Source organism: Artemia sp. Qi Xiang Cuo, chromosome 9, assembly GCF_049724085.1.
Source record: "Artemia sp. Qi Xiang Cuo chromosome 9, ASM4972408v1, whole genome shotgun sequence".
In the NCBI taxonomy this organism is placed as follows: Eukaryota; Metazoa; Arthropoda; class Branchiopoda; order Anostraca; family Artemiidae; genus Artemia; species Artemia sp. Qi Xiang Cuo.
Window position 1 is genome coordinate 1,277,477 of NC_142802.1, and position 14,338 is coordinate 1,291,814.

Genomic DNA, 14,338 nt, shown 5'->3' on the forward strand with positions numbered 1-14,338 from the left:
ATTAGAAAGTGTGGATTTGCTATTCAGATGAAACAAGAAGATGATATTGACTGGATGGACTATAAAATATTAGATATCGAAACCATTGTGCGTCTTGTTCACCTTTGCAATAGATCTTCCTTATATTTTGGGTACAATAATCAATTTTTCACCCAAATCATGGGCCTTCCAATGGATACGAGCCTTTTACCTTTTTTGCCCACTTTTTACATGGAATTTATTGAAACCTCCGCTTTCAATACTTTTCCTCTTTGAATACTTTTTTCTGGGGCCGGATTGTCGATGATGTTATCTCTTTATGGGATCATGGAGAGATAGAACTTAACCCTTTTTTTCACTCATCTTAACACTTTCGATTCTAAACTTCAGTTCACCTTAGAACTAGAGCATGATCATAAACTGCCTTTTCTAGACGTCTTAATATTCATGAAATCTCTCAGCCTTGAATATTCGATTTATAGAAAACCTACACATAATGATAGCTATTTACATTTCTCTTCCAACCACCCTTCTTGCGTAAAAAGACGAGTAGTTATATCTTTAGTCGATCGTGTAATAAGAATATGCTCGAAAGCTCGTATAATTCCAGAATCGGATTATCTGAAGGACATTTTGTTTTACAATGGATATCCCATAAAGTTACTGGAATTCATCTTAGAAAAAATAAAAAAAAAAAAGCAGAAACGGATGCATTATCTCCACAACCTCCTACAGATATCATCCCTTTGGTGGGTGATAATAAAGTCTTTACTGCTTTACCCTACTTTCCCAAATTTAGTGACAAACTGCAAAGAATTCTAAAAAAAAAAAATATAACTTAAATGTCACCTTCAAGAATTAGGGGCTATTTTAACAACGGCAAAGATAAACGAGTCCCATTTTGGGCAGTGCTGTTTATAGGGTTCACTGTTCTTGTGGTTGTTTCTATGTTGGAAGAACCCACGAGCAATTGGGGAAGAGATTATCGGAACACAAGTCCTCTATCGACAAAGCTATGGGGCTATGCCAAAGACAAGACTTTTGATTCTGCCTTGGCTCATAATGTGTATGACAATCCATACAATTTCATTTCATTTGACAACACCTCCATTATTGCCCCCGTTTAAGGTCTCATGCAAGTTTTCAGGGAGGCAGTTGAGATAAAAAAAAAAGCACATTCACCGAAATGTAGCTCTCAATAGAGACACTGGAGAAACTTATTTAAGCCCCATTTATACTGAACTAATTAATTCTGATCGGTTTAAACAAATCAAGAAAATCATATTTTGCAACCTAACCTAACCTGTGACGGTATTTTACCTGGGAAGCAATTAGCTTTCAAAAATGCTCTGTATAAATTAAAAATTGAATTGCCATTCAGTATTGTCTTATTATTCAGTTATCCTTTCACCGTTACATTGAGAGGGTTGTCATATTTTAGTTCTTGCGTTTGTTTTTGTTGACAAGATATACGAGGGTCGTACGTACGACTTCAGTAACTTTAGAAGATTTGTCCAAACTTTTGTATTGTCTTTTTCTTGTTTTGTAAGAGGCTCTGGCCTATGTTTTTGCATTATACTATCATTATTGTTATTTTAAGGTTTGATTTTTTATATTATCCTTGGATTTTTATTAGTAATTTTTATTCTACGAGCTATTATCGCGCATTTGAGAACGGTCAAGCGGAGGTCTTGACCGAAATATTTGCATTGTAGTCTACGTTTTTCACTGGCTTGCATTATCCTCGTTTCTCTCTTCTTTACTTTTTTTTCTCATGATTAGCCTGTGTTGTCTCAGAAATTATTTATTTTAATTAAACGGCCTTTGTTGTTCAGGATTCGTTCTTAAATAATTGGAACAAAATTTGACCTTTAACTTATAGAGCGAGGTATTGACGAGGGGCAACCTCCCTCACATACGTAATGATTTCTGTTCGTTTTAGTTTTAATGTTGCCCCTTACTTTCAGTTGAATAAACTTGTTTTGTTTTTTTTTGTTTAATCACATTACAGTTTGACCCTTCAATATCAGGATTTAGTTGCATACTGTCAATAGAATCAAATGCTCCTATTATCTTTAATTTTCTACTACTTATCCTAAGCTTGGTAGTTCCTGGCACGAGTTTAACACATTCAAAGAAAACGTGTTTCAAATGCTGTTGAGCTCCACCCTATAGAGTGTTGAATCGTATAGATTCCTCAGGAATTAGACACGATTCAGAAAAATATATTCAGATTTTAGTCTAATACCACACTGTAACTTCTTTAGAACGAAATGAGGTATTTGCAAATGGTAAATACTTTAGTTGTTCATGGTGTTAAGAATATCTCGTAGACTCTTAAGTTTCTACTCTATTGGAGCACACACATTTGCTAGGCTATTGGGAGTTACACTGTGAATTAACCCTTTATGACTTGGGACAAGCTGGAAGCAAACAAAGATGCCAATCTTCATTAACTTCTGAAGGGAACCTATTATTAACTTTAAATCCTAATCAGCAGCCTCACATTACGGACTTGGATCTCTTGGGATTAAAACATTCTTTATAGAAGGCCCCAGTTTGATCATAACTTTCAACATTTAAAAAATAGCACACAATACTGCTGACAAAATTGAAGTGTTAGATGGGAAAGCTAACGACATACTCGTGAAACAATCTGGCATGCAAACCTTTGCTAATGCTTTTGGTCCTTTCACTGAACCATCCGTGAAAGCTTGGATATGTTCAAGAAAGTGTGTAGATATCTTATTGGCAAGAAAATGACAAGCGTCATTATAGTAAGACTTGTCTTTAGGAATCGAAGATGAAATTTGATAGTTACCATTTGCCATAGTGGAGATTTTGGAAAAGGGCAACTAACTATAAGTAACTTTTCCAACTTTGGTGATGTTTCAGAAATTGACACTAAGAAGACAATAGACGTTGGCGTTGCACATGGTTCGATAAAGTAAAGTGAAAAACTGCATGCCTTTTACCATATGTTTGTGTTTTTTTCGGCTTCTCTCTGCAATCGTCCTATGTATCAAAGCAGGAGGTACAGTAAGCTCTCTAAGCCTTCTAGACCACCACTCCACTAACTAAGCTCTCTTACAACGCAGTATGTTTATGAAGCCGAAGCTGAATTCTTATGGCTAAATTTTGAAGTATCTCTTCGGTATTAAACATAGCTACAAGGATATTCACAAGAACTCGAATTCAAAAATCCTTGCGTCAGCCCTGCAGTGTGTTGCTGCTGCCAGGCTCGATCTCTGTGTCCTGTATTACCAAGCTTAGGTGAAACCCGGTGCGTTACCACAGGACATTCAAATTTGATAAATTCAGTTGATTTAATATATACAGACCTCTATTTCACATAGATTCTATCGACGCTAGAAAGTAGATCCTGCATGTCTATTTGAACAACATAATAAGCGAAATTTTTGAAATTATTTTTCATGGCATTGTCAATGTCAAAGCCTAGTCTTAAAAACATGTCTAGGCTCATTCCAAATTATGTACTTATTGCTGCAAGAAACTTTACAAGTGTGAAAGGCTCTGGTAAAGTTCCTGAAAAGAACATGAAATATCATTCAGAAAAGATTGCTGAAGGTAGGCTATGTATCTTGACAATTCCTGCCTTGCAGATGGACATCCACCATATGGCTAATATGGGAATAAAGTTCATTTGTGATGCAAATGGATGTTATATTTAGATTGAGGATGCAATTCTAGGTATATATTTGCACATTAGGGGGGTAGGGGTATATATTCTGTTAAAAGCCTATACAGGTTATAAGAAATTCATGAATTTCTTAGAAAAACTGAAAAAACAAGGAAAGAAGTGAAGATAAAGGCCCTCCCTCTACAAAATGGGTAAGTTTTTACCAAATCATATTATTGAGTTATGAATAAAGTGAATATACCACTTGATGCCTTTTTTTATGCTGTTTCCAAATATAATAGCCTAATCATTTTGGTAAAGTTCTATGAAATCATATTATTGAGTTATGACTAAAGTGAATACACCATTCAAGGTAAAGTTCTACAAAATCATATTATTGAGTTAGGAATAAAGTGAATACACCATTCGATGCCTTTTTTGATGCTGATTACGAATATGATAAGCATTTCTATCGGACATAAATTCCCGCCCCCCCCCCTATATAGGCGAAACCTAACCCAACCTCCCTATTAATGGGCATCACAAGGAGGGAGGGCTGAAACTCAGTTTCGAGATCATTTATAATTATATTCGTAATCATCATAAAAAAGGCATTGAATGGTTCATTAACTTTAGTCTTGAAACAATAATATGATTTCCTAGAACTTTACCCCATTTGATGCCTTTTTTTATGCTGATTACAAATATAATAAGCATTTCTATTGGAAATGAATTTCAGCCCCCCTCTATATAGGCTAAACCTAACCTAACCCTGAATTGGCCTATATAGGGGGGGGGGGCTGAAACTCATTTCTGATAGAAATGCTTATTATATTTGTAATCAGCATTAAAAAAGGCATCAAATGGTGTATTCACTTTAGTCCTAACTCAATAATATGATTTTGTAGAACTTTACCCCATTTGATGCCTTTTTTATGCTGATTACGAATATAATAATCATTTCTATTGGAAATGAATTTTAGCCCCCATCCCTATATATACCAATTCAAGGAGTAAATATATAAAACATCATATTTTTGATTTAGGACTAAAGTTAATTAACAAATTTTTGACTTTTTTATTCTTTGTTAGATTAAAAAACTACTTTATATCTGTCCTTAAGGTCATACCCCCCCCTTCTCTAGGCTATACCTAACCCTGAATTGGCATCTATAGGGGGGGGGGCTGAAATTCATGTCCAATAGAAATGATTATTATATTCGTAGTCAGCATAAAAAAAAGGCATCAAATGGTGTCTTCCCTTTTGTCCTAACTCAATAATATGATTTCATAGAACTTTACCCCATTTGATGCCTTTTTTTATGCTGATTATGAATATAATAAGCATTTCTATTGGAAATGACTTTCAGCCCCCCCCCCCTATATATGCCAATTCAGGGTTAGGCTAGGGGTCAATATCTACAAAATCATATTATTGAGTTAGGACTAAAGTGAATACACCATTCGATGCCTTTTTTATGCTGATTACAAATATAATAAGCATTTCTATGGGAAATGAATTTAACCCCCCCCCCCCTATATAGGCTAAACCTAACCTAACCCTGAATTGCCCTATATAGGGGGGGGGGCTGAAACTGATTTCCGATAGAAATGCTTATTATATTCGTAATCAGCATAAAAAAAGGCATCAAATGGTGTATTCACTTTTGTCCTAACTCAATAATATGATTTTGTAGAACTTTACCCCATTCAATGCCTTTTTTTATGCTGATTACGAATATAATAAGTATTTCTATCAGAAATGAGTTTCAGGCCCCCCCCCCTATATATGCCAATTCAGGGTTAGGTTAGGTTAGGGGTCAATATCTACCAAATCATATTATTGAGTTAGGACTAAAGTGAATACACCAGTTGATGCCTTTTTTATGCTTATTAAGACTATAATACGCATTTCTAGCATTAATTAGTTTAAGCCCCCCCCCCTATCTGTGTTCAGTTCGGGTTAGGTTAGGTGCCCTACAGAGGGGGGGTGGGGGCTGGAATTAATTTCCGATAGAAGTGATTAGCTATTATATTTGTAATCAGCATAAAAAAGGCATTAAATTGGGTATTCAATTTACTGCCAACTCAATAATATTATTTGGTAGATAATGACCAGGTTAGGTTAGTTTAGGTTGGGTTAGGTTAGGTATAGCCTATATAGAGGGGGGGGGGGGCTGAAATTCATTTCCAATAGAAATGCTTATTATATTTGTAATCAGCATAAAAAAGGCATTGAATGGTGTATTCACTTTAGTCCTAACTCAATAATATGATTTCATAGAACTTTACCATCATTTTTGTCAGAAATGAATTTTAACTCCCACCCCTATATATACAAATTCAGGGTATATATTTGCACATTAGGGGGTGGGGTAAAGTTTAATCTTACCTCTCATTTATATCAGAAATAAAATTTACCCCACCCCTCTAATGTGCAAATATATACCCTGAATTGGTATAAATAGGGGTGGGAGTAAAATTCATTTCCAACAAAAATGATTATTATATTTGGAAAGAACATAAAAAAGGCATCAAGTGGTATGTTTACATTATTTGTAAGTCAATAATATGATTTGGTAAAAATTTACCACAAAATGTGTTAACCAGGATTATTCTGCATATTATGGAGTAAGAATTGTTTTCTTAATATGTTTCCTTATGTCCAGCTGGACTCCTAAGCTTAAAATACTGGTTGGCCAGTTGGCTAATTTAAAGATTTGTATATATATACACTGTCAAATTAGCCATCTAGTGGTATCCCCTTGCAGATTTAGGCTAGCTAGGTTCATGTGTTATTTCATAGAAACTTGGCACAAATCTAGAGTTAGGTAAAGGTCTAGACTAGGGGCTATTGAGAAAAAAACATGTTATGAAAGTAATTCTTACTTCATAATAGGCTGTGTGAAATAATTGTCAGCTAGTTAGGCTAAAAACCAGTATCCAATTGAGAAAAATTATGTAAAACTAAAACCTTTACATCTTGTTACCAAAGAGGAATTGGGAAGAATTGTATATGTCAGAGAAAAGCTAAAAATATAAGCTATGCATCAATAGGCCTATGGTTATTATTAAAATTGTTTAAGATCAGACACTTGAAATTATTAGTTTATTGACTTACCTACCAGCCTCTTTTTGGAAATACCAATTATCCTATTTTGATATATATATCAATCAATCAATCATTTATTACCCACAACTACAAGACAACAAGTAGTACAAGTGGAGTATAAACATAATAATAAAAAAAAAAAAAAGAACTCAACAAACACTAGCAATTAAATTAAACTAAGAAAAGAACTGTAAAAGACCATGGTCAGGGCCAATATTACAAAATGCATCTGCAGAAAGCTTTTTGTGTAGGTCACTGAGCTTTTGAGTTACATCTGTAACATAGTAACTAGGTACCAATTTCTAGTCCATGGTGGCAGAGAAAGAAGAAATTTGCAAAATTTGAAATATGTAACTTCAATCTTTTTTAAATCCTTTAGCATAAGAACGGAATGAACACCCAAAAAATAAAGCACAGAATGATCAGAAAATGTCAAGAATAAGCACCCAAGAGCTCTTCTATTATATTTTCCACAGTTTGCTACAATTTTTGAATAATTGAACTGAATTTTTCTTACTGAATCAGCAACAATCTGTTTACAAAAGAGAGCTAGAGAATTAGAAACAGTAATACCAAGCCACCAAAAGGAAGAGACAGAAAGTACAGAAAATTCATTACATACCAGAGGAGTAGACGAAGACAGATTATAAGATAAGAATTCACACTTGTCAAGATTCAGAGATAGACCAATATTTAGGAAATACTAAGAAACTAAGGAAACCATCACAAAAAGAGCAGATTTAGTACAACTTATCAACAGAATGTCATCAGCATAGGCAATGTAAGAAATATCAGTAGAGCCAGAAAAATAAGTGCCTGAGATCTTTTCCAGAACAGTAGAAATACAAATTTTGAAAAGGGTTGGTGATAAAACACCTCCCTGCCTAACACCACAAAGCACTTTAATAGTTGTTTCTGGAGAAAATTTCAGGCAGAGGTAAGAATTAGAATACCAAAACCATAGAAGGTAAATAACCAAAGAATTAACACCAGAAAAAGCCAAAGAAAAGAAAAGCTGGTTATGAACAACAGAATCAAAAGCCTTTGAAATATGAAGTGTACAGAGATATACGCCTTTACCCTTAGAAGAATTAGAAAGAAGAATAGTAGAAAGGACACGATGAGCATGTTGGCACCACACAACAGGTCTGAAACCAAGTTGATTTTCACCAAAGAAAGAAATATTTTGAGTTAGATTAGGTAAAAGAATATACTCGAAGACCTTGCTAATATTGCAAGAAACAGAAACTGGACAGTAAGAAGAGCAATCTGTTGGCAATTTACCTCTTTTTAAAATTGAAGTCACGCTGCCACACAAAAAGCTTTCCAGGACAACAGAAGATGCCAAGCACATTTGAAACAAAAGTGCAAGATGTGACACAAGTTTGGCACATTGGGGAGATAGATGCATTTTAGAGATACCATCAGCATCAATAGATTTTGCCTTAAGATGATTCAAAGCATTCAAAACTTCACAATGCAATATAGGCAAAACAAAGCACTGACTTAGAAATCTAGGGACAATTTTAACAAATGCTCCACCAAACTTTCTATGAACAGAATAATTCAAAACAGAGAAAATCTTTGAATAATATGCATGCCAAGAACTTGGTGGAATAGCATTACTACTTACATCAGAATCGACTGTTTTACTTGAATTAATATCGTTTTAGTGTTTCAGTTTTATTTGCATATCAATAAAAAGCTGACTTTCTACTGTTTCTAAAAAGGTAACTTTTATTGTTTGATATTTGTTCAATAAATCACAAATATTAAGTATATTTTTTTCTTTTCAATTGCTTGGCAAAACATAGACCACATTTTTAATTTATGCTGACAAATTATTGGTGAAAATTTGACCAAGAACGCAGAGTTCTTGTTACTGCCCCCACATTGCATCATACTGTAGTAAAAAAGGGGTGGTCCAAAAAACCATTGCTATTTTTCTGGAATGCCAAGAAAAGTGGTCTTACCCAAAAAGAGGTCTTTTATCCTAACACATTTTGACTACAGCTCTACTATATATAATTCAGTAAAATTCTATTTTAGCTACTGTTTGCTATCTTCGAAAGGGGTTAGGTTAGGAAAATGATACTTTAAGGGATGGGTCTACAGACTAAAGTATGTCCCAGGAAGGTATTTTCAAGTACTTCTACTACTTCTTCTCCTTCTAGAGGGCCCTAACCTTTGATGACCTTTAAAAATCTTTGTGTTATCAAAGTAATAATCTTGTAAAATAGATCTTTGTCTTAAATGAAGCACAAAAAAACTGTTTTCAGTTTCACATCTTTGATCAATCCCAATTTATGAGGTTTCAAGGATCCACAAATACATTTCCTAAATTTAGAAAAAAACTCATTGACATGGCATAAAATTCTACTCAAACAATAGGGAAAAGTATAGCAGAGCTGCAGTCAAAGTGTACTCATTTTGCATGTTACAAAGTAAGAATTGTTTTCTTAATACTTTTCCAATAGCCCATAAATCAATAGCACCTTTACCTAGAATTAGGGTTGTTGAGAAGAAAACATGTTAAGAAAACAATGTTTACTTTATAATATGCAGAATAATTATAGTTGACATGTTTTGACTGCTGCTCCACAATACTTGACCCCTACCCCCACTCAGGAAAGTGTATTGAGTCCAACACTATTTATCATCATTATTAATGATGCTACTTCTACTATCAGCTATCTTATTAGGACACATACTTGTCAGGTTAGTTTTTGGAAAGGCATGCCTGCCTAGAGTCTTAGGCATGCTGATCAAGAATTCAAAAATTGACATAAGACCATTAGATTGCCTTTAATGAGAGGCAAACAAGGCACGCCCGCCTATGGTCTTAAAAAGGTTGACCAGCTTCTTGAACCAGCCTTGTTGTGTGAAGATCATACCCTTCTACAAAATAATCTTGGACTGCTTGGTCAATGGGTTGATACGTGACTTCTTGAATTTATTGTTGCCAAGTGTCATGCGATTCACTTTGGCATATAAATCCTTGTTGTTCTTATTTTCACTCAGGCCACCCAATCTCCTCTGTAAATGATGAACAAGATCTTAGAGTCACCTCTGACAATGAATTGAAATCCAGTACCCATGCTAAGAAGTCTGCTGCTGGTGCTAGTTCAACTCTAGCACTGATCAAGCATACTCTTTCCACTTGATCCCCCAAAGTCATTAGTCTTCTGTACAAAGTACTACTTCAACCCAAGCTTGAAGTTGGAATGTTTCAAGCCTTGCCATATTTAAAAACAAAATAAAAGTTTTGGAAGACGTGCCACCAAAATGCTATCTGGCATACAGGAACTTTCTTTCCATGCAAGACTAGCTAAGCTGAAACCCCCAACCCTTGTGAATTAGAGAAATATAGATGATGCAATTCAAGCCTACAAGTTAGTGAAGGCCATCAAACTCCCAGCATTACTTCCAATTGTTGGTCCTAATTCAAGAACAAGAGGCCATTGGCTGAAACTTTTTAAGCAGTCTACCCAACCAGAGTCTGCACTCAAACAAAGGCTGGATGCTGACTGGTGCTTGAGGGAGTGTAAACTTGACTAGGAAGCTACTGATAATTCAACTGTGTCTGGTCACTAAACAACAACAAAAACAAGTTTGATCATCAACTCTGGAGCTTCACAAGGAATAATCCTCAGATTGATCCAAGCTTCAATTTAAGGTAATTTCCTCTTGCAATGAGGATTATGACCCTGTTTTGTGATAAAAAAAAATCAGCAATTATTATATTTAAAAAGAATCTATTAAAATCTAGTTTTCAGAATATACTGTAGTAAAGCAGCAAGTTGTGCTAAAAAAAATTGCACCTATAATAATATAATATAATAATATATACTGAAAACCCGTCGTATACAATAAATATACAATGACAGAGTATACAAAAATGCGAAAAGAGGAAACAAAACGATAATATACTAAAGAAAAAAATAATAACAACAAAAGCAACAACTTCTTAAATAGTATACAAAATAGTACAAAAACTGGAAACTGAAAGATAACATACTCAAAGATTACAACAGAAACAACAACTTCTTCGAAAATAGCAACAAAGACAGCTACTTTTGAAAGGAGAAAAAAAAATAAAAAGGAAAACAAGAGGGAAATTTAAACAAGCAAACTTGCCCACTCGTGCTTTAGAATTGCTGGTTTTGTTTTTTGCCGGCTAATAAGTGTCTCAACAGCTAGATTTGGGTCCGCTAGGTTGTAGCACCGAATCAGAAAACTGTTTTTTGTCCAAGGTGGCAATTTTAGCAGGTACTTTGCAAAACGGAAAAACAAAGAGCGGATTTTAGACTTTTCATGGTTTGCCAATAAATTCCAGAAAGGGGTCACATATAGTATATGTGGCAGAGCGGTAGCGTTGTAATTACTTGCCAGTAGTGGATGGTTAAATCTCAGAGTGGATTTAACAATCAAAGCATAGGAGCTGGATATTCGCCGTTCAAGATTTGAGATCAGGAGGGAACGGGTATGCTGTAATGAGGAACCTATTGGCAGCCCCAGATATACTATTTTATCAACTGGTTTTACTGAGCAATCACCTAGTGTGATATTAGTAGGAGGGTCATTCTTCCAATTATAAAGCAAGACTTCTGACTTTTGGGAGTTAAATCTCAGACCGACTTTCTCGTAGTTGGACTGCATGCATGATGAAGGACAGCTGTCTTGAGATCCAATAATGTAGTTGTTGAAGAAATTGGGGGATAAAACTGCTCCCTGACGGGCACCTTTACGGACTGGTATCAAAGCTGACCGTGGGGCTGGTGGAAGGCCTTTATTGGGAGGGAGCTTGAGTCGCACGCGAAGGCGAGAAAAAAGATCACGGAAAGCCTGGATGATATTTGAGTTCACTCCTCTTTTAGCTGAGTTTAGCAACATAAGCGCATGAATCAATGAATCAAACACTCTCTGCAGGTCTAAGCCCCCAATAGCTAGACTTTCTCCTGATTTGTGTGCATCCAGGAGTGCATATGCAACGACATGGAGCGCTTCTGCACAACCAATGCCGCGTTGGAAACCAAATTGTCTTGGTGGACTGCAACACAGTTTTTCAAACTCATCTACAAATAAAAGTTCAAATAACTTGCAGAAAGTGGTAGCAACCGTGATTGGACGGAAAGAGGAGTATTGCATGGTAACATTTCCTTTTTTAGGAACTGGCGTAAGATCTCCAACTGAGAAAGTGGTTGGGACAATACCCTGAATGAGGATAATCTGCATCAGGAGGGTTACATGACTAATGAGAGCGGGCCCACCACTTTTTAGATGGAGTGCACTGATCCCGTCAATCTCAAAAGATTGTTTAGGGTTTAGAAGAGAGATGGCCTTGCATACAGCTCCCTCCGTTACAAGATAATCACTCTGATGACAACTATCTAAGAAGTCGTCCAACTCAGCTTCGTATCTTTTGTTGAGGGCTGGGTCAGGAGGCGAAAATTCTGACCCATAATATGCATACCATTCAGAATCAGGGATAGCAGATGCGGATAAAGACTCATCGCTTTTAGAGGAAGGAAAACGCCAAAGGAGAGAAGGATTAATTTTGGCCCGTGTAGATTCGATATCAATCAATCTTTTTTCTGTGAGCTTTTAGCTCCTTTGCGAATTTTCTTTTTGTGAGCAAGCGGATTGAATTGACTACCCCCGAACGAGGTCGTCCACAAGAAACCCAAAGTTGACGCCAAAATTTAGACTTAGAATGGGTATCCACTAACTCTGGATTTTCAGACCAGCCAGGAAGGGTATGATGACGGGGTCTACTTAGAGAGGTAGCAGCTTTTTCAGCACAGCGAAGAGACTGACCAATTTATGCTCAATAAAAGTCAACTGATAGTTGTGTTTCCTCCCTTGAAAGAGCAGTTAATCCAGAGAGAAGATGGAAAGGGACACGGATCTTACTAAGGACTCTGGCGGCTTCTTCTTCAAATAAAAAGGGTTAATTTTATGCCAATCACGGCGAGACCTAGGAGGTGTTTTCGAAGTTGTTTGCGTTTGTGTATCTGAGCTGTGGCAAGGAATCTCGGCTGAGAACTGTATTGGTAAGTGATCAGACAGCTGAAAATCAAGCACAACCTTGACAGGTGAAATCCTGAGATTTGTGGACGCAACGACGTGATCGAGATCTGATGTGGACATTGAGGTGTGTACATGTGTAAAATTTAAATCTTTGCACTTGAGGTCAAACTGGTCTTTAAAAATACTAAGCAACAACGTAGAACGTAAAGACCTAGATAAGAGCAGTTCATTCAAGTCGCAATTGAAGTCACCAACTAATATGCATTGAAGGCTTAAGAATCTAATGCGGTTAATGCACTGACCGAGTTTGTCACTAGAATAAATAAAAGCGCGCTCCGAACGCTCATCGTAGTAATTTGTAGGCAATTATACATTAATAAAAACACAGCCCTCAACACGAATCGCCAGAAAATCATCATTGACTTCAAATACTCTAGATCTTAGAGTCGAACGAACAAAAGTGGCAATACCACCGGAGGGTCGCCCTTTTCCACTTAGCTGCTTCGCTGAAACTGAATAAACCGATACTGAACTATTAAAACTAAGAATACTTTTACTGCGGCTTGTGACGAAATGTTCTTGTAAACAGACAACTTCATTTTACTTAAACACAACATCTAAGATCGGAATTTGGTTCGCGAACGAGCCATCAACGTTCCACGATAAACATTTAACTGCAGCAGCTTCAGATGTCATTTCTTTTGTGGATTACTGTTTGAGGAACATTTTACACTGTAAACGTGTGACTGCTGATTTTGCATTCAACGCAAAATATCTGCTGTCTGCATGGTTCATCTCACGTAGAACGATGTTCACTTGAGGCACATCTAGAGCATAAAGGTTCAGCCGTACACTGGGAAGTGAGGTGACCGATTTTGTGATAGTTATAGCATCATCTAGGTAAGAACTTAAACGGATCAGCAGGTAGACACTCGTAACCAATAATCACCGAAAAACTCAGAAATTGTTGGAGCTCACTGAAAGTGTCAAAGTATACTTTGAAAGTACAGGATTTTCCGCACTGTTCAGTCTTCGTACTATTTGGGATTAGATTTTTTAGTCCTTCACAGTTTATATCCTCAGGGACATTTTGAAGCACAGCTATGTGCAGGGGTTCTCGAACAGTAATTTTGAGATCGGGCTTGGAAGATTTCGCTTTCTCAACGATTTTCGCTGCTGCAGCTTTCGACCTGACCACAAGCTTCCATTCGTTTGCGAAGTTCACTAATGTCATTGTATTTTCACAGAAACTGTCTATGAAAGCTTTCCGGTCATTTGGGCCATTGAGCTCCTTGGGGCGATTTTTCAAGACAACAGAATAGGTAGATTTTCTGGGCTTGGACGTTTCAGGTGCACTACGACTGCTTGTGAAAATACTGGTGGCTGGAGCGGACTAGGTAGCCAAAAATTATCAAGCTTCCGAGAGAGTTCATTTACTTTGGCAGTAACTGTTGCATTCACCGCATCTCCGATGACCGGAACCGAGCAGGGGTTAAAGATGACAAATTTTGGCATGCTCACATTATTAACTCAGTATGAAGGATTCGCTTTGCCTTTATAAAATCTTCATGTGTATA

General features: G+C 36.3%; 1 protein-coding gene across 1 annotated transcript in view; it reads left to right on the forward strand.

Annotated features, from left to right (window-relative positions):
* The first annotated feature begins 3,380 nt into the window (after positions 1–3,380).
* The window catches only part of mRpL51 (mitochondrial ribosomal protein L51), a 31,367-nt gene continuing 20,409 nt past the window's right edge, over positions 3,381–14,338 (forward strand). The window contains exon 1 of the mRNA XM_089093823.1: positions 3,381–3,567. Coding sequence (XP_088949949.1) covers positions 3,414–3,567 — 154 coding nt within the window. The 5' untranslated portion in view covers positions 3,381–3,413. The remainder of the gene's footprint in view (positions 3,568–14,338) is intronic.